The 23,884-nt window shown below is 44.3% G+C and overlaps 2 protein-coding genes across 5 annotated transcripts in view; one reads left to right on the top strand and one right to left on the bottom strand.

Annotated features, from left to right (window-relative positions):
• itih6 (inter-alpha-trypsin inhibitor heavy chain family member 6) overlaps positions 1–13,713 on the top strand; it is a 24,811-nt gene extending 11,098 nt beyond the window's left edge. For 2 of the 4 annotated variants that reach the window (XM_086122889.1, XM_086122882.1), the window contains 13 exons: positions 1,221–1,471; positions 3,342–3,511; positions 3,594–3,710; positions 4,311–4,482; positions 5,483–6,919; positions 7,434–7,466; positions 7,562–7,579; positions 7,638–7,685; positions 7,762–7,791; positions 7,877–7,969; positions 9,197–9,310; positions 10,232–10,615; positions 11,994–13,713. In XM_086122889.1, coding sequence (XP_085979015.1) covers positions 1,221–1,471; positions 3,342–3,511; positions 3,594–3,710; positions 4,311–4,482; positions 5,483–6,919; positions 7,434–7,466; positions 7,562–7,579; positions 7,638–7,685; positions 7,762–7,791; positions 7,877–7,969; positions 9,197–9,310; positions 10,232–10,615; positions 11,994–12,244 — 3,118 coding nt within the window. In that variant the 3' untranslated portion in view covers positions 12,245–13,713. The remainder of the gene's footprint in view (positions 1–1,220; positions 1,472–3,341; positions 3,512–3,593; positions 3,711–4,310; positions 4,483–5,482; positions 6,920–7,433; positions 7,467–7,561; positions 7,580–7,637; positions 7,686–7,761; positions 7,792–7,876; positions 7,970–9,196; positions 9,311–10,231; positions 10,616–11,993) is intronic. The other 2 variants (XM_086122897.1, XM_086122896.1) reach the window with 2 other exon arrangements.
• On the bottom strand, positions 13,492–23,884 carry gdi1 (GDP dissociation inhibitor 1). Its single transcript, XM_086122898.1, has 11 exons — positions 23,572–23,884; positions 21,827–21,934; positions 21,632–21,731; positions 19,702–19,836; positions 19,424–19,622; positions 18,598–18,729; positions 18,421–18,520; positions 17,938–18,109; positions 17,034–17,178; positions 16,898–16,952; positions 13,492–16,375 (listed from the first exon to the last, which is right to left on the bottom strand). Exons 1-11 carry the CDS (start codon positions 23,614–23,616, stop codon positions 16,223–16,225), a joined length of 1,344 nt encoding a protein of 447 aa, XP_085979024.1. The 5' UTR covers positions 23,617–23,884; the 3' UTR covers positions 13,492–16,222.

Here is a 23,884-nt window from a genome sequence, read left to right as displayed (position 1 = left end):
TAGGTGTGCTCTAAAAATCAATCAACGGTGACGGGAGAGTGTGATTTCCTCCAAATGTTTCAAAAGTTATCATTTGAAAATGTAAACACTGACAGAGATTAATGGAAGTAATGTCTTGCATCTTGATATTTGTTTCCAAGATTGTTAAATCATTGTCAGTAATTTGAGAACTCACTGACATGACCAATGTCTTCAAATAGATTAATATAATCATTCCTTATTAGTAACACGTAATTGAAGGTAGTTTCTGCAAATTTGTCATTTCAGAATGGGTATTTAACTCGTCAAGTCAAGTCACATTTATTTCTGTAGCCCTCAATCACAAGCAGTCTCAAAGGGCTGCACGTATCCACAGTTGACAAATATTAACGGCATCCCCTGACCTTAACCACCAGGTGGGCAAGGGAAAAACTAAAAAAAAAAAAAAAAACATCTGGGGAAAATGAGAAAGCTTGAGAAGGGGCTGCAGGTGGGAGAATCCCCCTTCTCGGATGACGAGGCTGCAATGGATGCTGAGTGGGCAACATTTGACACAATATTACAGTATACTATACAATGTTAGTTAAAATCAGATAAAAGTCCATTTAACAAGATGACAACGCTGCAGGGAGACGCCTTCGGAGAGGTCGGCCCCTCTTTGATGCAGTTGGCCCATGAAGAAATCTTTACAGCAACGCGTCCGGGTGGTCGACCCGGCTCTTGTTTAGCCGAGTCAGTGCAAATCATGTCCATATCAATCGGAGCAGATTCCGTACAGCGACGTCCAATTGGGCCATCATCAACTCGCCCCTCTCCAGATCAGGGAGGAGGGGGAAGGAGAAACGGAGGAAATGGCAGTCAAACAGGCCAACAAAATGCAAGAGTATACACATGAGTCTTAAATTCAGCGTGAAACATTTCAACTGAAGTGGCTGCTTTAATTTCCGCGGATTGGGCATCCGAGAGCACTGGAGCCCAAATAGAAAACGCAAAAAGTAGTGACCCCTGACCTGTTTTGTTGGTCAGCAATCTACTTGCTGGTTCATGGAGGATAATAAACATATGGGCGATGTTAGTAGAATGGGGAAGCGCAGCGATTCACAAGGGTGTGCTACTTGGAGAAAAATATTTGAGAACAGTGCCGTAGTGATTCGGAGCCCATGACTCTATCTAGCACAGAACTGTCCAGGTGCAATTTCATGTGGTTCTTTCTAATACCGTAACTAGTTTCTTTCTACTAGAGAGCGGGAGATTGAGAAGTTTCGCGTGGCGGTGAGCGTGCCACCGGGAGCTCGGATGTCCTTTTGCCTGACTTACGAGGAGCTGCTCCCTCGCCGCTTGGGCCGCTACGAGCTCAGCGTGGGTCTGCGGCCCGGCCAGCTCGTTACCAATCTCACGTTAGACGTCAGTCTAGTGGAGCAAACGGGTGTCGCTTTCATCAAGGTCCTTCCACTTCGGACAAGCAGACTGCTGTCCAATAACAACGCTCAAGGTAATTCTGGTTTGTCTTCCAATGAAAACAGCCTCCTTCAAACCTTTGCAATCATCTTGGCAACATTTACAAAGGTCAGTCTACTATGCACAGTATGTTCAAAGTAGTTGCTCTATCTCCTGGCATACTGCCCTCTTTGGTATGTTTGGAAAAGGTGACCGTGATTGGTTATGCATAAGCACATTAAGGATAATAGCCCTGCACGTGGTGATTCAAAATTCCACAAAGTTTCGGATGTGCGCCTGGGTGCTTTTAAATTTAAATGTTAAACTTGTGTTTTAACTGGACAGTGATTTTAAATCGGACCGACAAATCGGTGCCGTTGTTAAATCCAGCTTCTTTCATCTTTGCTAGCTGGCTAAAGTAAAGTCTCTACTTTCCCAACAGCACTTTGAAACAGTAATTAATGCCTTTGTTACATCTTAGCTGGATTACTGTAATGCACTTGACTTTGGAGTCCGCCAATCCTCCATAAAGCGTCTCCACTTGGTCCAGAATGCTGCTGCTCACATCTTGACTGGTACTGATAAGAGGGAGCACATAACTCCTACTTTCGCATCCCTTCACTGGCTCCCCATACATTTTAGAGTTCTTTTAAGATCCTATGATTTGTTTTCAATTTTTTTAATGGCCTCGTCCCACCTTACCTTTCTGAGCTCCTCCACCCTCCACTCCTACGCAGCTGCCTCAGGTGTGCGGAACACACACTATTAGAGGTACCGAGAGCCAAGCTCAGTGGGGATCATGCCTTTTCCATTGCTGGTCCCTCTCTTTGGAATGACCTCCCACTGAACGTTAGGCAAGCCCCCTCACTGCCCATCTTTAAAACTCGTCTTAAAACTCATTTTTATTCTTTGGCTTTTGACTCAGCATGAGACTTGAGTTTTAGTTCTACTATTTTTGTGCTTTGTACTGTCTTTGTTGTTAATGTATTGTTGGATTGTTTGTTGTTGGCGTATGAATTATTTTTGGTCCATGTACAGTGGTACCTCGACTTAGGAAATTAATTGGTTCCGGAAGAAATTTCTTAACTAGAAAACGTTGTAAGTAGAGACACGTTTACCATGTAAATGCCCTAATCCGTTCTAAGCCCCCTAAAATTCAGACATAAATGTTTTCTAAAGCATAAAATGCATCAAAATATGTAACAAATACATGTTACAAATTAGATTATTGCACATTGAATGAGAGTTGTGCAGAATGTAAAAAATAAAGAATAAAAATGAGGGTCATTTAACTTTTCACTGCGTCCTCATCGTTTTTTGCCCTCTTTAGTTCATGTTCTCTCTCAGGAAGTGGTTTTTGCCTGCGTTTTGTAAAGAACTGAGCAAAGGACGTCTGCGTTTGTCGGCTTTTAACAATCCTTCGAATATGTCCAAGGCAAGAGTGAGCGGTCGCCCGACTGTCGAGGACGCTGCATAAACACATATCTATCTATTGACGCACAGACACATACGGCAGAGGTCCCTCTTAGCCGATGGGATGCCAGGATGATGCTCGGTAATAGCCAATGGCAGAGCAGCTACAAGTATGTTGAGTTCAGGAAACTCTTGAGCTGCGATTAGCAACACATACTGAATTTTTACCTTTCTTATCTTGAAATTTCTTTCGCAACTAGAGATAATATTTCTGTTGAGGCATTTCGTGACTTGACATTTTTGTATGAAGAGACGTTCGTAAGTAGATGTACAGCACTTTGCATCCACCGGTGGTTGTTTTAAAGTGTTCTATGAATACTGTTAAGTTGACTAAATTGTCATATGTCCAGTCTGAGACCCCTAAGTGAAGCCTATTGCACTTTGGCCCTTGTTCCTTGAACCTTGTATATAAACTGTTGAAATGTACATATTGCCGTAACGTGTTCCTGCAGGTGATGCAGGCCCTCCTGCATCGACTCAGGTTGAAGAGAGCGTGGAGCGCACTCGGATTCGTTACACTCCCACTCCTCAGCAGCAGGTCAGCATTTCCCCCAAGGGTCTGAACGCGGACTTTGTTATTCAGTACGACGTGAACTTAACAGACCTGATGGGTGACATCCAGGTGAGCGACCTCGTTGAAACCCGATGCTGTTAAACGGAGGCATAAATACATGTCTGACATTTGTCTTCTCGCTGCCTCTCAGGTGTTTGATGGCTACTTTGTGCATTACTTTGCACCCAGAGGACTTCCCGTGGTTCCCAAGGATGTCATATTTGTCATCGACATCAGCGGCTCCATGATCGGCACTAAAATCAAACAGGTCTAGTCACAACATAAGACCAAATATAATCATTTTGGTTTGCTTTCCTCTTAATTCTTGAACCATTCCAGAATTCGAGGAGAATTAGGGAACCCACATTCTGAAACAGACGATTTATAACATATATCTTTTATTATAGTTTGAAGAAAAACAGATCATAATCATGATTCTTCCATCTCAACCAACGGCACACTTAATGACGCATTTTATTTGTCATATGATATGTTGCTGTGCACCTGAAAAACATTTCTGAATGTATCCTTTGTATTTTATTTGCCCCAGGAGGCCCCGGGGACGACTCAGGACACGCTGGACAGACTATGTCTCCCAGCTGGCCTGGGAACGCCTCGGGATCTCCCGGGAACAGATGGAAGAATTAGCTGGGGAGAGGGGAGTCTGGGCTTCCCTGCTAAAGCTGTTGCCCCCGTGACCCGACCCCCGGATAAGCGGTAGAAAATGGAGGAACGGAATATTTAGTTTACAAGTGCTATTCCATTTTGTCTCATTTACCCAACAAGCTGTTTCTGAATTTTGTGGATGAATTATTAAGTGTCATCCATTTGTGGAATAAGCCTCATCATTTGTTATTTGTGTCAGCAGACCAAGCAGGCAATGAACACTATCCTCGGGGACCTTCGGGAAGGAGACCACTTTAACATCGTCACCTTCTCCGATAAGGTTCACACTTGGAAGAAAGGATGCACGGTGCGCGCCACGCGGCAGAACGTACGGGACGCCAAAGAGTTCGTCAAAAGGATTATTGCGGAAGGATGTGAGTCTGTATCATTACTTTTGGATTTGTCTTAGCAGTGTCATTGCAAAATACATCCAGTATGTCTATCTGATTGCCACAGCACTTTAGGGTGTGAAAGTTAGATTAGGCACTCGAATGAGGTGATTTTTAAAAAAGATATGTCATGATTTAGCAGCCCCGTCGTCCAGTGGTTAGCACGTCGACTTCACAGTGCAGAGGTACCGGGTTCGATTCCAGCTCTGGCCTCCCTGTGTGGAGTTTGCATGTTCTCCCCGGGCCTGCGTGGGTTTTCTCCGGGTACTCCGGTTTCCTCCCACATTCCAAAAACATGCATGGCAGGCTGACTGAACGCTCTAAATTGTCCCTAGGTGTGAGTGGGGGCGTGCGTGGTTGTTCGTCTCTGTGTGCCCTGCGATTGGCTGGCTACCGATTCGGGGTGTCCCCCGCCTACTGCCCGAAGACAGCCGGGATAGGCTCCAGCACCCCCACGACCCTAGTGAGGATGAAGCGGTTCGGAAAATGGATGAAAGAATGATCATGATTTTATTAATGATAATCCCTCTCGGGGAATTCATTTTACATTTTGCTGTATATTGTTTTTGTGTTTCACACTGTGGAGTTCCTTGAAGATTTGCTGTTTGTCACGCTGATGAAAAATCGTGGCGTCCTCCAGTATTTAAATTGCCCATCCCTGGATTTGGGTTTTAATTTAGGCCATTATACAAGAGTTATCGTTTCAAATTAGACTACAAAGCCAAGTTTAGGGTTTGCAATTAGGTTTTCAAACAAGGCTAACGGCTTCAAACTGGGGTTTCATGTCACAGTTAGGGATCTTAATTTGGGGTTCAAACAAGGGTTAAGATTCCAAATCAAGATTTGAAACCAAGGCTATGGTTTTCATTCTGTTTGACTGTTCCCAAGTGTAACACGATTGGTCATGATTGTGTTGCCTTGGCAGAGGTCTGCCTCGTCTTTGTTTTTCTTCTTCTGCAGTGTTGCTCTCTCCTTCTCTCCTCAGGGACGAACATCAACGCGGCTTTGCTCTCAGCCGCCCAGCTGGTAAACCCCCCGTCCTCCGGCTCTCGCCGCGTCCCCCTGGTGGTTTTCCTCACCGACGGCGAGGCCACGATTGGAGTGACGGCAGGCGATGTCATCCTGAGTAACGCTAAGAAGGCGTTGGGCTCGGCCTCTCTCTTTGGACTGGCCTTCGGGGACGACGCAGACTTCCCGCTCCTCAAACGTCTGGCACTGGACAACCGCGGTGTGGCTCGGATGGTTTACGAGGACGCGGACGCTGACCTGCAACTCAAAGGCTTCTACGACGAGGTAGCCAGCCCCTTGCTGTCCGACGTCCAACTCGACTATCTGGACCATCAGGCGTTCGATGTCACCCGCTCTCTCTTCCCAAACTACTTCCGAGGCTCCGAGTTGGTGGTGGCAGGACGTCTTCGAGCGGGACTGAATGACTTCAAGGTTTCGCTCTCTGCCAATGATTCCAAGCGGCGTATGAAGCTGGAGAACGACATCCTAATCAACAGCACCTGGCGCTCGCCTGACTGTTCGGGATCTTCCGAAGGCATGTCCAGCTTTGTGCGTCGTCTTTGGGCGTATTTCACAATCAAGGACTTGCTGTTGGCCAAACTCAACACCACGGATGCTGTTTCCCAGAAACTCCTGGCAGACAAGGCCATCAACCTCTCCTTGGAGTACAACTTTGTCACGCCCGTCACGTCCTTAGTTGTCGTGAAGCCCGATGCGGACAAAGTCACTCCTCCCACTGTGAAGCCTTCTGCCTCAGCGTCGATAACCACAACGGCGACAACCAAAACGTCCGCTGCAAAGAGGCCCCAGTCCTCCTCTAACCTGAGAACCAGCAAGCCGAACCCTCCCAGACAACCAAAAAAAACTTCAGCACCTCCCCCCGCCGCAAAAACTGTGAAAACAACGCCAACCTCTCGCCTCGCTGCCACTCAGCCTACCCCAGTGCCATTCTCTGGTAAAAAGCCTCCGCAGAATGAATCCAAAAGCTCCTCGGTGCCTCCTGCTGGGAAAATGTCCAGTTCTCTTCTCCATTTTGCCAAGACAGCCCAACCACCCGCACCTGGAAAGATCTCTACGCCCTCTTCGCCCTTCATTGTGCCAACAGTGGCAAGCAGCGGCACAACACCCGCCCTCCCCAAGAGATCCTCCACCTCCGCACCCGTAACCAGGCGCACGGAACCAGAGAGCAGCACCACATCTCCTCACCCAGACATCACCGGCACACAGCCTCACCTCTCATCTGGGCTCACGCCACCCACTCCCACTCCGGTTCCTGCTCCGGATTTAGAAGGAAACGTCATGAAGGCTTCAGCAGAGAGCGACGTCCGCGTCGCCAATCTGGTGGCCGCCACCTTTGCGCCCATGCCCGGTGTGACACACGAGCCCAGGCCGTGGGAGGCGGCAGGCCTTCTGGGTAAATGCCACCTTGTTTACCATTTTAACTCAACGAAATAACTCATGGAGCAAATATCATATATACAACAATAAAACATAAATTAATAATGAAGACAATAGAAAGCACAAAAGAATAGAACCCAGGTCAAATCTGAGTCATGCTAAGTCAAAAGCCAAAGAATACAAATGAGTTTTGAGACGAGTCAGGCCAATAACTCCACCCAACTTCGTTTATGTCACGCTTTCACAACCGCCCAAATTGCTTTACCAAAGCAGAAAAGAATAATTATAATTAGAGCTGTCATTTGATTTCATCACAATTGATCGCATGTGTTCCATTGTTAACATCCAACTATTTTGTAGCTCTTCTAAATTTACAATAAAAGGATATTTTCCATGTTTTGAATATTCTCATCAGCATGAGTTCACTGGGACGCGCTGAGTTTGAGAATCGCGATCTAATTAGTGGATGTGCAATGGTGTCCTGAGACTGTTAACTAGATGTAAATGTTGTTTCTTTATCTTTCCACCAGATGTCTCTACCTCCATTCAGATCCACAGAAAAGGTGGAGTGAAAAGCTTTTTTTAAATAAAAAATGGTGCACTTTGGTTCAAAACAATCTTCATTCTCATTTACATTCACACATCTTTTATTTAACAGATATTGACCTTGTGAAAGGTAAGTATGATTAATCATTCTTATCATGATTAAGATAATAATAATCTAATATTTGTAGACTATGAAGCGACGTATGACTACGACTACGATCTCAACTATGATGCCTGTAAGTTGAAAACGTCAACGTGAGACTATTCTCTACTCTCTGAAAAACATCTTTGCCTACTATTCTCTCTTTTTAGGGGGCAAAGCTGCCGACACGGAATCTTTCGGTAGGTATCGTTTTCAAAGGGTTGAATTGCCGAGACACTGTGATGACGCCATCCATACATTGTGGAGTCTTGTGATTGATTTCAGTGCTTGGGGGTGAAGAAGATTGTCCTTTAGTTGAATGTCTTGTGCTTTTAGAACCTCCATCTAGACTGAGCGCTGAGCACTTCTCCTCATCAGGTGACCGATTTGTTTACTCGTAGCCTCATTACGCATCATTTATTTCATGTATTTTTGTATGTATTTATTTATCTGCCGTCCTATATAAGACGGTGTTTTTTGCATTGAAAGAAGACTGAAAAAGTGGGGGTCATCTTATATTCGGGGTCGAGACCTTATACCCATTCACGACGCTAGATGGCGCCAGATATTGAAGCGAATGCTGAACTTGACTCCCCAGGCCAAAGTGAACCCCTGTCACGAAGAATAAAAATAAAAATAGCGGTAGCACGAAAAAGAAAAAATAGCGGTAAGAAAGAAAAGAGAAGAAAATAATAGAAGAGATAACAGAAAATGGAGAAACGTAGCGACAATCTGGAGAAAAGTGGGTCGAAGATCGGCCAGGTTAACCGGCAGCTGAGGAGAAGTTATGATGTCATTTACATTTCAAAAATCAGAAGCCATTCCGTTACGAATGTGATTGCACTTTAGTTTACATATTTAAATGTTCAGATATTAAGATTTGAATGAGGCAAAATAACATGCTTTTTCTCTCAAATATATTATTAGAATCATTTGTTTCAGATGTTACTGTAATTATTTTCTGTATAAAAATGTATTTAGTGTTCAATCCTTCGAATATGTCAAGTATTTTTTCAAACTTGAGTCTTGAAAAAGAGGGGGTCGTCTTATAATCAGGGCCGTCTTATATTCGGGCCAATACGGTATTTATTACTAAGCCTGATCTAACAGTATACGTGTAACTGTACACAGAGGGTTTACGCGGTGAGGCCACCGATATGCTGATTCAAATTTTCAGTCAAGAAATATGGATGCAAAAAAACCCCACATTGCAATCATAAGACAATCATCGCAAACTGGGTCTTGTGAAAACAGAAAAGTTTGGGTGCATTGGATTCCTTCTTTTTTTGTGTATTTTAATGCATGGAAATATTGAAGAAAATATAAGATATCACCATAGTGACTCATTTAATAGGCATCTTATCTTTGTATGGTGCAATAGGGCACCTCTGTTTGAGGCCTACAATAACAAATGTGTTCATCATTCCTTTAAAAACACTCTCGCTCAAATGGTTGTGTTGAGTATCTATGATATAGAGATCTGTGGTCCTTAAAACAGGTTCCTCGCTTTTTCGATGAACCCGACTGATTGATGGGGTACGTAATTCAAGAGTTAAAGCAAATGCATGCCTGAGTTTTAATTTTGCCCAACTTGATGTGTTCCAGCTGATGGAGATCCTCATTTTGTGCTCCAGTTGCCAAAGCAGCAGCAGAACTTGTGTTTCACCGTCGATGGCCGACCTAACGATGTGCTAAGGCTGGTGGAGGACCCGCAGAGAGGTTATTTCATTCTTCATTGTTAATCGGCTAATTCAGGGTTCACTGTGTGTGAGACATTTTCATATTATTTGATAATAACAATCAAGACGTCTAAAAAACAAACAAACGTATGTTTCCAATTTAGCATTGTTAGCTGAAACTGTAATGCTTGAAGTCTTATTTTTATTATTTGTTTCATTTCTATTATAGTTATTGATGATTTAAAATTTGAGGCGATAATAAGCCATGTAATTTGAGATGAATACACAAATTTCGTGGCAGTCCAATGCAAATGTCATCCAAACAACAGGATTTCTTCAACCCATGTGGGAAAACTAATACACAATGAGAGTGACAGAAATTTGGCCACAGCTGTGTTGGTAGAACCCGCTGACGGAGCTAATGGTGGTGACCCACTGAAAATGCTTCTTGGTTAACGGTAGAGACAACTTCATAAAATTCCTGTGAGTTGTACACTTCCATGCGTTCCCCTTCAAACTCTCCAGAAACAGCTGCCTCAAGCATCCTAACTACACATTGAACCCATTGCATTCTTGTCTTTCTATTTTCATAATAGCGGTAAAGACATGCAATTGTTGTGACACTTTCACCAATTCTTACATATCGCTCACAAATAACAGCATCCATTTTGCCATCTGCTATTGCTTGAATGCTTCATGGCTGCCACATCCTGGCACGTCTGAACACAGGTCCCTCTGATGTATTGCAACAACATCATAAGGCGCCCACCAGTGGCATTAACTGTCAAAACAGCTTGAGTGACAAAGAAGGACCCTGAGTACAAGGGGGAAAAAAGGAGCTCTTAAGACGTTAAGATGCTGCAGTATGTTTTTATCGTTATTGATCAAATTGTATGAAAATGGCCCATATGCTTGCTTTTGGTTTTTGTGGGTGTATAACGGAGTCTGTCACCCCTCCAAGGAATCACAGTGGACGGCCACCTGACTGGAGCTCCCCCGAAGCGCGGCCACGAAAACCGCTCGCGAACTTACTTTGATTGGCTGAGCATCTCGGCAACCGCTGGGCACGCGGGCATCATCGCGATCACGGTGTCGTTGGAGGAGGTGGTGGTCGAAGGCGAAGGGCGCGAAACTCTCACCGTCAACCGGACAGGATCAGTGACGAGGCAGGGCGTGACGGTTGCTGTGGACAACCACCAGGGCTGCTGGATCGAGCTGGCCGAGGATGTCCGTTTTCTGGTTCTCTTTCACCACTACAAGCACCCCAGCTACCTGCAGATGGCGCACTTGGGCTTCTACATCACTCGTGGACTTGGGCTGTCTGCCTCCACTCGAGGCCTGCTGGGTAAGCTGCAGACACGCAAGCCAAACATTTTCTCCAGGGTCACGTGGCAGCTCTAGAAAGTTTTACCTGGGGTGGCAAAGGGGTGGCAGGAGGTTCACGCACGTGCACACACACACACACACACACGCACACGCACACACGCACACACACTTGATGTTCAGGTTTTATTTTCTGCAATCTGCACATGTTTTATGCATGTCACGCGAGTCACATAGCTTAATGTTGAGAACTAACCCAATCCTTGTAGGCTTTATCTTACTCATACGAACATCAAATGCATTTTTTTGTAATCGGAATGAATTTAAAAAAAATGTCAGAGCTGTTCATTCAAACCAATACGGTATTGGAAACGGCATAGGAAAGTTCACTATTACAGTTCTACCAAATACTACCAAATTCTACCTATAGCTGTCAAAGCCACGCTGTCAATTGCTCATTAAGAGACAAGATTAGAGAGGGGAGCGATCAGTTTTCTGTTATTTTGTCTGGTCAATTGTCTCCAGACATGTTATTCTTCTTTATTCAATTTGTGATGACATGTTTTAATAATAGGAGAGTGTTAATTTTGTCAAAGAACAAGGCAGGCAGGCTGAGAGAGAGAGAGAGAGAGAGAGAGAGAGAGAGAGAGAGAGAGTAACAGAGGGAGAGGCTACAGTACAGTATTTACCCCCAAAGATGCCTGTTTGACCGTTGTCTCTGACCATGAAACGGGGCTAATGTTACCCTAAGCACCAACAAAACAACAACGAACCTTTGCACCTGCAAGGTGTCTTTTGATGAATGAGTTCAGCCGCCAAAGCGCAGATCTACTCCCTCAGCGCCTTTTGTTCAGGTTGTGACACTTGGTACAAACACAAACCTGGGAGGGTTTAATTTGGAAGGAGCTCAATGACACAGTCGTATGTTCGATGAGGAGATGACTGAGTGAGGGTCTCTACTAAAGACTGTTATTTAGTCATGATATTCTTCCGGAACTTGATTTGGACGAATAATTTCAGTGGACAGCGCGATGAATGGTTCATGTTAGGGCTCTGCAGACCTTAGTGGGCGTGACAAAACAGACTCCAATTCTCTAAAGACGGGAGACTCCAATTAATATCTGGATTATGCATCTTCATTCATGGTAACCCGAACTAACACGATCGGAGCGGCGCGAGATGGCATGACGAAAAACCTCCCGACTTTCCTGAAATGCATAACTGAAGAGGACACATAATAAATTTAAGGAAACAAGACACAGGTGCGCCCTTGAAGAAGGAACACCCTCCACTCCAGCTAGTGCTGAAAACGAACGAAAAAAAAAAGAAAGACAGACAGAGAGAGCAAAGCCATGACAGAAACAGTGATTTCTAACATAGCGTTTCCATTGTGTGTGCAGGCCAGTTCCAGCATGCTGCCATGAGCGTAGCAGCTGTGAGCGATTATCATCACAGTGAAAACAGTGACGGAAAATTGGTCCAGGGGGTCCTGAGGCGTGGCACTCAGCTACTGCGCGTCACCTTGCAGGACAAGATTCTGAAAGACACGCTACTCAGGCGACACGTGGAGCAGTGCTGGGTGGTGCCCAAGTTGGAGGTGGAGCGACTGCTCGGTCAGCCGTACGCCCGCTATGTGGTGGACGGCGTGTAGTCGTAGCCCAGAGGGGTCCTACCCTGTCTCAGTGGAGGTGATTGTGACATTGTTACAAAAAAACTGACCAGCACTTGACCGGGCTACGGCGTTGTCACATTTTTTTTTGTGACAATCTGCGTTTCTCTGTGCAGCGGTGGAGCGAAGACGACAGACTATATGTGCAAATTCAAAACAAAGTGCCTTAACCGTCACTGAACTGCATCATATGAGCCAGGGGTGTCAAACTCCTTTTGTGCTCAGGGGCCACACTCACCCCATTTTGATCTTAAGTGGGCTGAACCAGTATACCTGTGGCTTAAGAAACTAGAAATAACAACTATTCCTATTTTTTTAACCATTGTTTTGGTGCAAAGTCGCTCCTGAAAATATTGACATTTGTTGATTATGTTTTGCAAATCATAAAAGCAACCTGAAATATCTTCAGAAGAATTTATGCCGTTTCAACAGAGAAAACTGAATTCTCAATCCGTTTTTCCCCCCATTTCCACATGTGCAACCTACAGATCAAAGTGGATCTATGAACTGTACGTGCCTTTTATAAAACAACTATTAAAGATACAGAAACAATTTTAAATTTGCATAGATTTTCGCATCCATCTTGACGACATCCATCATCACAACATAACAGCCTCAATTGGGAAAGTTGTCCCCCTACCTTGTAAATGTAGACAAATTTATCAACAAGTTGGGGCGGCGCATGAAAATAAAAGGGTTCCACCAAGCCACCCTGTGATGAAATGGTGGTGTTGATTGAAATTTTGCAGCATTCATTTCTTCAAAGATTTCTCAAGGCGTTGTTCCTTTGAACAGAACTGGAATGACAGTGGCCTACTTTTAGTCTTCCCAATTGCCTCAATATCAGGCATTTCAGAATCTCATTTAAGTGGTAAGTGGTCATTGAAGAGGTTGTCAGGCCGCCCTTCGGGATACAAAATACTCCCAAAAATTGCAATTATTGCGTTCTCTAAGCCAGCAGGCCGGATTGGACCTCCTGTTGTCTGGTTCTGGCACGCAGGCTGTATGTTTGACACCCCTGATTTTAAGACGTACATGTTAGCCATAACGTGCGGCAGCAATAATCATGTGTTTGTTTTTGTCCCATCGCAGCAAATCAAAATCACTTGCAATCAAGTCAATCAACATTGAGTATGAGCGCTCCTGTTTTCTTGTTTTAGTAAACGTGCATAAGGAGAATTATTGTATGCATCCATTGGTTTTATCTTAGAAAAAAAAATGGCAGACCATTTTTACAGATTTCGCCATGTGTTTTTTTTCTATCATTTCATTCATAGTTTAATTCATTGTATTTGTTACACAAGACATTAGGCATTGTTCACATACTAGTGATCAAACAAGGACAGTAAGTTTTCTACCACTCGGCCTATTTCTTTAGTCAATTGAATGGGAAAGTGTCAATAAGTGGGTCTCAAAGGCCAAACAATGAGAATTAAAACAGTACAACCACAGGTGGGCCTTTTTGTTTTCAATAAATAATAAAAGATGTTATAGCACTTGATGCTAAGGAAGGCAGGGCAATATATTAATGAGGAAAGAGTATTCCAGTTATTTTCAGGTCACATTTGTCCAGCCACAAACAGTGTTGAGTTCAACAAAGAATAAACAGTGTGAAGTTGGCAAAAACACAACTGTTCACATTCGGACTTGGGCCGGCACTGATACCGTTTTTTTTTGTTGTTTTTTTTTTCAATCCAAGCGTGACAAACATCAGACGGAAGGATGGCTGGAGAAGGTCAAATGAAACACATATCATCGCTCCGTATTTGTGTGCGAGTACGTTGCAGAACAAGCCAAATGACGGTACTGGATTGAATAAATAGGGAATAGAATTAAGACATATACCCAGCCCCTCCCATGAACTCTTTATAGGGTTGCCGAGTGAGCGATTGCTAAAGGAAACGATTCGAGAGGGCGGAAGCGCAAGTGAGCGAGCGCCGTTAAGCGGAACGTAATAGCCCAAAGATTTGAATCAAACCCCAAATTAAGGCTTCAAGCAAATACCGGCGTGTCGGTTTGTTGTGGGGCGGCACTTCTCTTCAAGCAAATACCGGCGTGTCGGTTTGTTGTGGGGCGGCACTTCTCTTCGGCATTGTCTTTGTGCAGGCATCTCACGGCCCTCTGTCACCAAACTCACACTTTCACTCGGCACATTCATAAATATTGGGACTTGGACACGCTTGTTGAATATTTGGCTCTAAACGCCTCCAGAATGAATGAAACCAAAAAGGTGTGCAGACTTTCAGCTTGAATTTGAGGATATATACAGGTGCCAACGCCAGTGTGTCTTTTTGCCTTCTCAGCAAACGTAATGGCCCGATTGGCTGCGCGGCTGCTCCACGGCTCGGTGGGCATGTATGGCTGCCAATCTGAATTTTTTGATGATGTCACCGCTGACAAACGCAGCAATTCTGAAGTGCTTCGCTAAATAAATCAGAACGTATTGAAAGGCCTGCGCTTCACAATGCTGATGGGCAATGATCCGAAGCATTTTTCGAAAGCGCCAAAAGAGTTTTGGAAGCCAATTCACCTGACCTGGATCTGATAGAGGATGCATTCCGCTGACTGAGTTGACTAAAGTGAAGGCAAAACACCCCAAGCAATAAGCAGGAAGTGAAGATACTTGCAGCCACCAGGGATGAAATCTGCTGATGACGCCTTCCACACTTCAGCTTTTATGTGACTGCCGAGGATTTGCAACCAAAGTATTCAAAAGTCAAAGTTTGACTTGGGATTCTTCATTTGTCCCATTGCTTTTGCTCCTTTCAAAAGTGGGAGGCACACGCGGATACAAATTGTTGTCATTCCTACAGTGGCGCCCACCTGATTTGGATGTAAGACCACCAAATTCAAGCTGAACGTCTGCAGTTCAATCACATCGTATTGCTTTGATTTCAATTCCATTGTGGTGGTGATTAGTCCCAAAAAGTTGCCAATTGCGCCTGCGTCCCAACGGAGACAAATTCCGGAGTGTGTTCTACATACTTGGCCAATAAAGATGATTCTGATTCTGATTTAGCCTCCAAGCGACTGACTCATCACATTGAACTATGGGGAGGGTTGGAACAACTGGGACACAATTGGGCACTTTCACCTTCTGCCAAAATTTCAGTCTTCATTCACGTAAGAGTGAAACTTCCCACAAATTGATTGAAAACTTGATCACATCTGTCATTTCTGACTGCCACAAAAAGAAAGTCTCACCTCAGTCTTATTTCCTCTCAACAGCATTTCTGCTCAAGTACAGTTTGAACCTCGCCTATGTAAACGTCATAACTTCAGCCAGTGAAAACGTGCACCAAATGCAAAAAAAAAACCTCTCGAATCGTCTTAAATGTTAGAACTACTGCCATGGTAAAAGGGATGTGACATGTAAACCAAAGGGCTTCTTTGCACGGGAGTGACAGAAAAGAGCCAACCGGTGAGCTGGCCTGCTAGCGCACGTGGGAACACGACAGCGTGGCAAATGAGCACATCGGTCGACAGAGCCATTTACAGAAAATGCGTGTCGTTTCGCCCCAAGTAGGACTGGCGTGTAGTACGGATGAAAGCAGGGCTGACAGGTGCCGCGCACGGTCCGGCATTCGGGGCGCCGTCCGTTTTGATTGCACAATACTACTGCGTGTGACTATGATGCATGCACGTGAGCCTTCCAGAAAATTCTACACGAAGCTGTTAAGTGAGATGAGAGAAAAGATGGAAGAGAAATCATGAAATGCTTCAAACCTGCCTCCTAAATGGACCTCTACTGACAAGACGTGATTATAGATTCTACAATGAAATGAAGGACCGTATCAGCCCTGCTTTTCGGCGACTGTGGAGTGTGTATGTTTGTGTGCGTGTCAGGAGAGAGGCAAAAGGCGGGCGCAGCACTTTTTTCACGCCGCCTTCATTCCAACCTTGCCATCGACCCCCTTTTGCCTCCTTCCGAGGCCGCCGCCTCCCTCTCGAGCGGGCCGCTCACTGTTCGTCCTCCCCGAACACGTCGTTCTGTTTGCGCTTCATGTTCTCAAAGTCAAAGTCGCTGCCCGTCATGCGCTTGTAGATGTCCTTGATGTCGTTGCAGGTGGTTTCAAAGTGAGTGGTCGCGTCGTAGGAGCTGGAGGCGAAGATCTGGCAAGACATGCGAGGTTATTGCTGTTGTTACGACCAATCGATCTAGAGGTGTGACAATTGATCGTTTTTGGATGACAGTGTTCGGTGATTGATATTTATATGATTCATAAGGAATATATGGAAAAAAAGTTCAATCTATTATGAAAATAATTGTTATTTGCAGCTGAAGACTTGAATGACCTGTGACTGACATGTAGTTGAACCTGTAACACCCTCGGAAAACAAACAAGCCGCCTTCCTTGGCATCAGCCAAGAACCAAGAAGTCGCCGTCACTTTCCAAATGGTTCACTACATCTCTCCCACTCGTGCTATATCGTGCCATTGTTTTTTTATTTGGTTTTGTTTCATCATCGAAACTATATACACCAAATAAACAGTAATAGTCAGTTGAGAAACAGAGATTAGGAAAAAAATATTTGGAAATGAACTGCAATGCAAATTATTTGTATCCAATGAATATAACTGATCGAAGAATCAATTCTAGAACACATAGCCGACATCCCTCGAGATAATCTCACCTGGCTCTCCGTGCCGTCATCCGTGGGCTCGTAGAGATCGCTGATAGCCACAAACCTGCAAGAAACCAATCGCTCACTGAGATGGTTCTCCAGCCGAACGTCGATTACAGGTAGCGATGGAAAAGGAAGGACTTACTTTTGGTCAATGGGCTCCAGCAGCTCAAAGGCGGGCTGGATCTCAGACTCCGGCTCATTGGTCTCCACCGTGGTGCTGACAATGGCGATGTACTTCCCCTGGGCCGCCACGTTGTGGGCATAAGAGATCATGCACACGTAGATGTCTGCACAAAGGACCAGATTGTCTCAATTCACACTATATTACAGAGCACATTTCACAAGAGCATTGTAGCTCACAGTGCTTCACAGTACAAAAAACAAGAACCTCGAAAGGAACAAATTAGCATTTCAATACATAAGAAAAAGCATAAAACAACACTAAAAGAGTTTTAGAACCTCTGTTCTAGCGGAGATCTCAGCTAGATAGTTGTCGCCGATTTACTGATAAGCAAATTAAAGCAGTCGTAAAATAAAAAATAGATATACTGTATATTCCAAGAATACAATACAATGGCATCTTGGAGGCTAATAGTTGATTGACGACAGTCGGCAATGTGACTTGGTCAGAGCCCACGACGTGTTGTATATCCAAAGAGAAGGACCTTCAAGTCAATTCCAGATGTTACAGGAAGACACCACAGCGCACTGATGTGCTCACTCGTCCGAGTTCTACTCGTAAACAACCGAGCAGCAGAGTTTTGAAAAAGTTGCAGTCTCTCACTCTGGCACTTTTGGGGGACCAGTAAAAAGTGCATTACAGTAGTTCCAAGTCTGCTCAAAATGAAGGCACGCACTAAATTTTCAGCATCTTTCGATTTTTCTCAATTCTTGCGCTTCAACTAGGTTTCTGCGCTGGAAGAATGACGTCTTTATCACCTTACTGAAGTGATGATCAGAATCTCATCAAAATTTCATCAATGGCGCTAATTTAACATAACTTTGCGGTATGATGCGATGCCATGTTGATTTTGAGTGACGCTCACCGGAGTTGCGGTTGACCTGATTCTGAGGGATGATGATCTGGCAGGAGTTGGCGTCGTTGGTGTTTTTGATGGGATGGCTGAGGATGCAGATGACGCGGATCACCTGGCCCGCCTTGCGCACGCGGTCGGGGATGTAGCTGGGGTCGCAGATCAGCTGCTTGCAGCGAGCCACCTGGAGCAAAGTTCACATAAATCATTCTTATGACTTCTGTTCAAATGACAGGTTTCTGAGATACAAAAAAATGATGAGTCATTTCAAAGCGTTTTCCAATTAACTTTTTTTCTGAGAGCGGAGGTCAACGGAATCAACTGAGATGACGTGTTTGCACAAAGTGTGCGCACCCTTTTAGAAATCGGATGTCAGCGCACACCTGCCACCATTTAAAGTGCCTCGGTTGTTCTATTTGTTGTTGTTGTTGCTCTATTTTGAAGCTTTTGTCCAACCACTGAGTCATATTTGGAACTGTTTATAATCGACCATACCTCGCCTTCAGACTTGACGCCAATCACGTGGCCGCCTTCAATCACAATTTCATCCACGGGTTTGTTCAGCATGTAGGTGCCTCCGTAGATGGCGCTCAATCTACCGAGAGTGAAAAGGGACTGTTCATGCATGCCCATCCGTATGAAACAGCAGATAAATGAACATTGTCACGACACCTGGCAAATCCCTGCGGCAGCTCTCCAAGGCCGTACAAGGGGTAGAGGTACGGGCTTCTTCCATAACGCGCCAGCGACTCGCTGTACAGTTTGATTCGGTTGATAGTGTCCAGGCAGGGGAAATCAAGGTACCTGATGACAAACACGAAAACAGAGTCGATCTCATCATGAACCGCTTTTGCTGCCTTGGACGTTTAAGCCTCAATCCCTGGCTGGTACTCAGATTTGGGGGGGGGGGGGGGGGGGGCAATAAACTTGCCTCCATGGTGACGCTGTGCGACATCACAGCCGCCAGAGGGCACTGACTAATGTATGTGTTTGTGTGGCAGTGTAGGGTGAAACGCAGACATTTATTTTTAGTATGTATTGGTGAAGCCTCCCCCCACAAAATCTGCCCAAACAGAGCACCTCTCTGGTTCCAAAATGCTTTGGAGTTTCACTAAAAATAAATTGAAGCACTTTATTTCTCAACTAGTTGGAGGCTGGCAGCTCATCCAAAGGGGTTCTAAGCACAAGCCGCAGGCGCTCAGCGTGTAGAAATCACGTCGTAGGCGCGCCGTCTCGAATCCCCAACACCAAAATCTGATCCACTTGTTTTGCAAGCCTTTTGGCTTTTGTCGACTATTTCAAACAATTGGCAAACTGCATAGCCTGATTGTGACCTAGGTTATGCATAAAACAATGAAAACAATTAGAATTTGATGGAATGGGACCTTTGTTGTCTGTTGTCTGTTTAAGAGGGAGGATGTGCACACACTGCACATTTGACAATAAAGTTGTACATCATACTTGACACTTGAATTGACATGCACGTGGGTGCTCTTACTCATCCGTCCTGTAGAGGGCGAGGGCGTGGCCGGTAAAATCAATGACATCCTGGCCCAGGTCAAACTTCTTGTAAACATCCCTCATGGTGGTGGTCTTGGGATCCACGCCCTCAAAGGTCTTGGGGTCGTTCTCGTCAAAGTTTGCCACAAAGACCAAAAACTTGCGGAAGCGGCGCTTCTCAAACATTCCCATCAAATCTGGAGATTTAAGCATTGGAGCGACTTATGAGGCGGCGCTTGACGGCGGTGCTCGACTTGTGGAAGGTGTTTGGCTTACTTGAAGCTAACGCCTCAGTCTCAGTGGACGGCACCTTGTAGATCTTTCCTCCCTTGTAGACGAAGCTTCCCTCCACCACTTTGAAGTCCAGGTACCGAGTCACTTCTGTGTACAGCAGCATCTTCACCAGCTGACCTGCGCTCACGCACACAAGCTGATGCTCAAGTGACAACAATCCTCTGAAGAACAACGCCCGAAACGAAATCACTAAAACTAGATTCGAAAAAGCATTTTTGTTAACGAAAATTGTGAAATATAATTGAGAAAGCTATTCAAAAAATGTTAACTGGAACTACATTTTATGTTTACAAAATTAACTATGATTATAGCAAAAATTGACTTCGTTTTCATCTTTGTCAATTGTTTTTATATATGAGCTTTCAAGGTTTATTTGAAATGTATTTATATCGGTACTCAGGACAGCTGCAAAAAGAAGGTTGCACAGTTGTTTGGGAATTGTGGTTTGTTTTTATATATACCGGTAGATAGATAGAGTGAGAGAGAGAGAGAGAGACAGAACCAAAACTAATAAAAACAAAAATGAAGCATTTTCAAAAAGAAAAAGAAAAAACAAACAAACCTGCTTAAAAGTAATTCAAACAAATTTATGACTTGTTGACTTGTGTTTACGCCACACTTGTTTGGTAGAACTTTGTCAAATGGTTGTCGTGAGAACTAAGAAGACTGCAAGTCACAGTGTTTAGAAAGTTAACTCCAATTGAAGTTGGTAAATAAACGTGCATTTTAATTTGTCGATCTTTTGCCTTTACTTTAGCACAGTGGTCCCCAACCACCGATCCGTGGATCGGTACCGGGCCTCGGCCTATTTGGGACCGGACCGCACAGAGACAGACCTGACAGCTGTGACCAAATTTATTCCATCAGACGTGACAGAAATGTGCGCAACTCTAGCCAACAGGAGTCCGCCTTCAAACATTGGTTTGCAAGATGAAATAAACAAAATCTGCCAATAAATGAAAGAAAAATCAGCAAACAGAAAGTCACAGTAACAAGTTGACCAAACGTACAGCTAAACGCGCAATTGATGGGCAGTCATGACTTGCGAAGATGAAGCTATTTTGACAAGCGAAGTTCCTCCCCTAACGGTATCTCCGGAGAAACGTGGAGGAGAACGCTGTTGTGCATGCTATGTCAACGAAACCAAGGCACTCCAAGAAAGCTGTTGAATCATTTGAACAAGTAGCACCCAATCAAGTGGAAAGCGTGAAAATGAGAGCAGAGTTTGACCAGCCTGCCCACGTAAACATGAGCAGTTTAGTCGCTAATAACTAGCCGGCGATCAATCGTGTCATCTTTTGATCAGTCACATTTGCAAGTAGCAATGATGCTAACACCGAGCGTAGGATCATAACTTTAACATTAGCGTTTACATTATGAGGCGTATTTATTATTCCTGATTGGTCCATTTCTTCATAGTTCACTGTGTTATTTCATTCTACATTTGTTGTACTGTGGAATAACACTGTTTGAAATTAATGACAAAAAAATAGATGTAAATAAAATGTTGAATTACCCTGCAATTATCTTTGTTGTCAGTACCAGTGCTTTAAAACTGGTAAACATAATGAAAAAATGGTTGGCGGTCCGAGAGCAGCATGTACTTGTCTCCACTGGTCCGTGACACAAAAAAGGTTGGGGACCACTGCTTTAGAGTAAGCCAAACCTAGAACACCAATATATGTGTGTATATTAAATCTGATATCTGTTATTGTATTGCAGATTAATATACCTGGTGTGTGTTAAAATATATATACAAGGGAAAAGGACCTTGAAAAAAAATAATCATGTATGAAAATGGCAAATGTGATATTGAGGCAAAGAATTCACATTAAGAATATTTTTCAAAATTGTTCAGCCTTTTTTGAGATACAAGTGTTTTATTGTACTCTGCGCAGGAAGCCGAACTGACCGTTGGCCATGAGGAACTTGGGGATGAGGTCCACGTTCCAGTCGCGTCCCCGACCCATCGAATCGGGCGGACTGTTAGGGAGGCTGAAGCGCTTGTAAAGCTGAGGGAAAGCCCAAGACAAACATGAATGGACGCTGCAGCGAGTGCAAACGGAACCACTGTGTGGCATGTCAAACATATTGAGGATCCCATTACCTCTTCCAGAGGGGTGATGGAGGAACTCTCACCACCGTAGTAGGGGTTCCTGTCCATGTGCAGAACCTTCTTGCCATTCACAGACATGATCCCAGACAGGATGCATTCCTGCACAAAACAATTACAAACAAATGAGGAATGTCAATCAATAGGATTTTCACCAAACAAATATGATCACGGTTTGTTTGTTTTTTTTGCTTTAATTATTAATATTGTTTTGGCCCTCAAGAAATGTTGAATTACAGGCCCAGGAGAGTAAAAATAAATATCTTAAAAATGAAGGGCCAACAATTAATCAATCACTGTTATCAATAACAAATCCATTCTAAAATTAATGGACAATGATTTTGATAACTGATCAATTGTATGAAGACTTTATTTAACCCTTTCATGCATCCTGTAACCTGATAACATGATAAGCTGTCCACTGGAGTAACTGCTGTCCCTGAAAGGGTTACCTTATAAATGACAGTAAATATTCACAGAATCCTATCATCCTGCATGAAAGCAAATTGATTAAATTGATAACGTTTTTTCCAAATAAGACATGAGCAAGCATTTGCTTTACTTTGGAAAACAATAATCAATATTTTTCTCTGATTTTCTGACTAATATTACGAGCCAAACAAGGGAACTGATTCGTCATCATGTTATATTTGTGCATTTTCTGCACTCTCAAATAGAAATAATGTTCAGCTTTTCAATAAAAGCATGGAACTTAAAAAATGGTTTGATCCAATTTATCAATTTATTAAAACATAAATATAAATTAACCAACAATTTAAATGATCATTCGTTGCAGCACTAGTGTATATTGAAAAAAGAAATGATAGTTTGGTTAACCGAAGACTCAAAACTGTCCTTTATTGTACAGGTGTTCAACATGTACCCCGCCTCTCGCCAATACCCCAAAGTCAGCACACCCGCGACCTATCAGGAGGATAAGCGGTACAAGAGAGCAAATGCATGAATCCGCTCTGTGATCTGTAATGCACTAGTAATTATTTGCACCAATTTATAGCAGCTTAGGTCAAATTTCATTTTAAATTGGGGTGATAAGGCCCTAACTCAAGTGTTTTTAGCCCCCTCCCCCGGACGAAATAGCGGAAGTGATGCCAATTGAACAGACGGATGCAGAGGGAGGAGAGACAGGCTCATGTGCGCATGCGCCAACTCTGGCTTCAGCAATTCTCGACTTTTACTCTTTGCTCGGAAAAAAAAAGAACAGGAATATTGTCAGCCGCACTGTGCGTGTCATGATCACGTGTTCACACCAGTAATAACAGGGTATTGACAAACTGATTCGAGAATGGTCCTGCGTCGAGAATGACCACTTTTGCGATTCGAATTAAATGTCCTCAAAATGTGCAAAAGAGCGCATTAATGTCGTGTCGTGACGTGGCGTGAAGCAGCAATTGCCAACCGACTCGATAGGTGGATAGAGCTCTGGCCTGCAGCGGCGAGGAGGAGCAGCGGGGTGACGCCTAAAAGATGCTACAGGCTGCAACACTACACCCCCACGCACACCAAACCGGTCACCGCCCGTCCACGTATCATTCCACTCCTAATGGCACGTACTTGAGCGTCCATCCAAGCGTCTAAAATGCACATTTCTCTCACGATGTCCTAATATCACAATGCGCCGTCGGGAGGCATTTTGCGCTTCGGGCCTCAATGGCGCTGATCAAATCTAAATGACGCTCAGTAGCAGCACGAGGATGCAAAAATGAAGCTTGACGTCTTACTGTGAGTCCGGTGCCCAAAACGATCACGTCATATTCTTCATCCATGTTGGTGTCTAGCCGCTTCTCCCGTCTCGCCCTCTTTTTTTTCTGTGAGAAACGCAGCGAAGGGGAAAATGCCAGAGGGTCTCCTGCTCTCGGTGCAGCCGCTCCGGACGCCTGGTTGGCACGTTAAATGTGTTTTGTAATCATGAGATGGAGCAGCGGGGGGTTGGATGAGTAAAGGTGGCCACACTAGATGTCAGTGGCGAGGACGACCAAAGATGGCCTCGACACTGGAGCGCTCGGGAACAGCGTGGCTGCCTGCGCGTCGGCA

Source organism: Hippocampus guttulatus, chromosome 1 (genome assembly GCF_054856545.1).
Source record: "Hippocampus guttulatus isolate MCC_2025c chromosome 1, RoL_Hgut_1.0, whole genome shotgun sequence".
In the NCBI taxonomy this organism is placed as follows: Eukaryota; Metazoa; Chordata; class Actinopteri; order Syngnathiformes; family Syngnathidae; genus Hippocampus; species Hippocampus guttulatus.
The sequence above is the reverse complement of the archived record's forward strand: the minus strand, read 5'-3'. Positions and strand labels throughout refer to the sequence as shown.

Coding starts and splice junctions, on each gene's coding strand:
- gdi1 (XM_086122898.1), bottom strand. CDS start 23,616: ATGGATGAAGAATATGACGTGATCGTTTTGGGCACCGGACTCACA. Junction 21,732..21,826: donor CCATCACCCCTCTGGAAGAG/GTAATGGGATCC, acceptor GCTTTCCCTCAG/CTTTACAAGCGCTTCAGCCT. Junction 18,521..18,597: donor CTGCCGCAGGGATTTGCCAG/GTGTCGTGACAA, acceptor CACTCTCGGTAG/ATTGAGCGCCATCTACGGAG.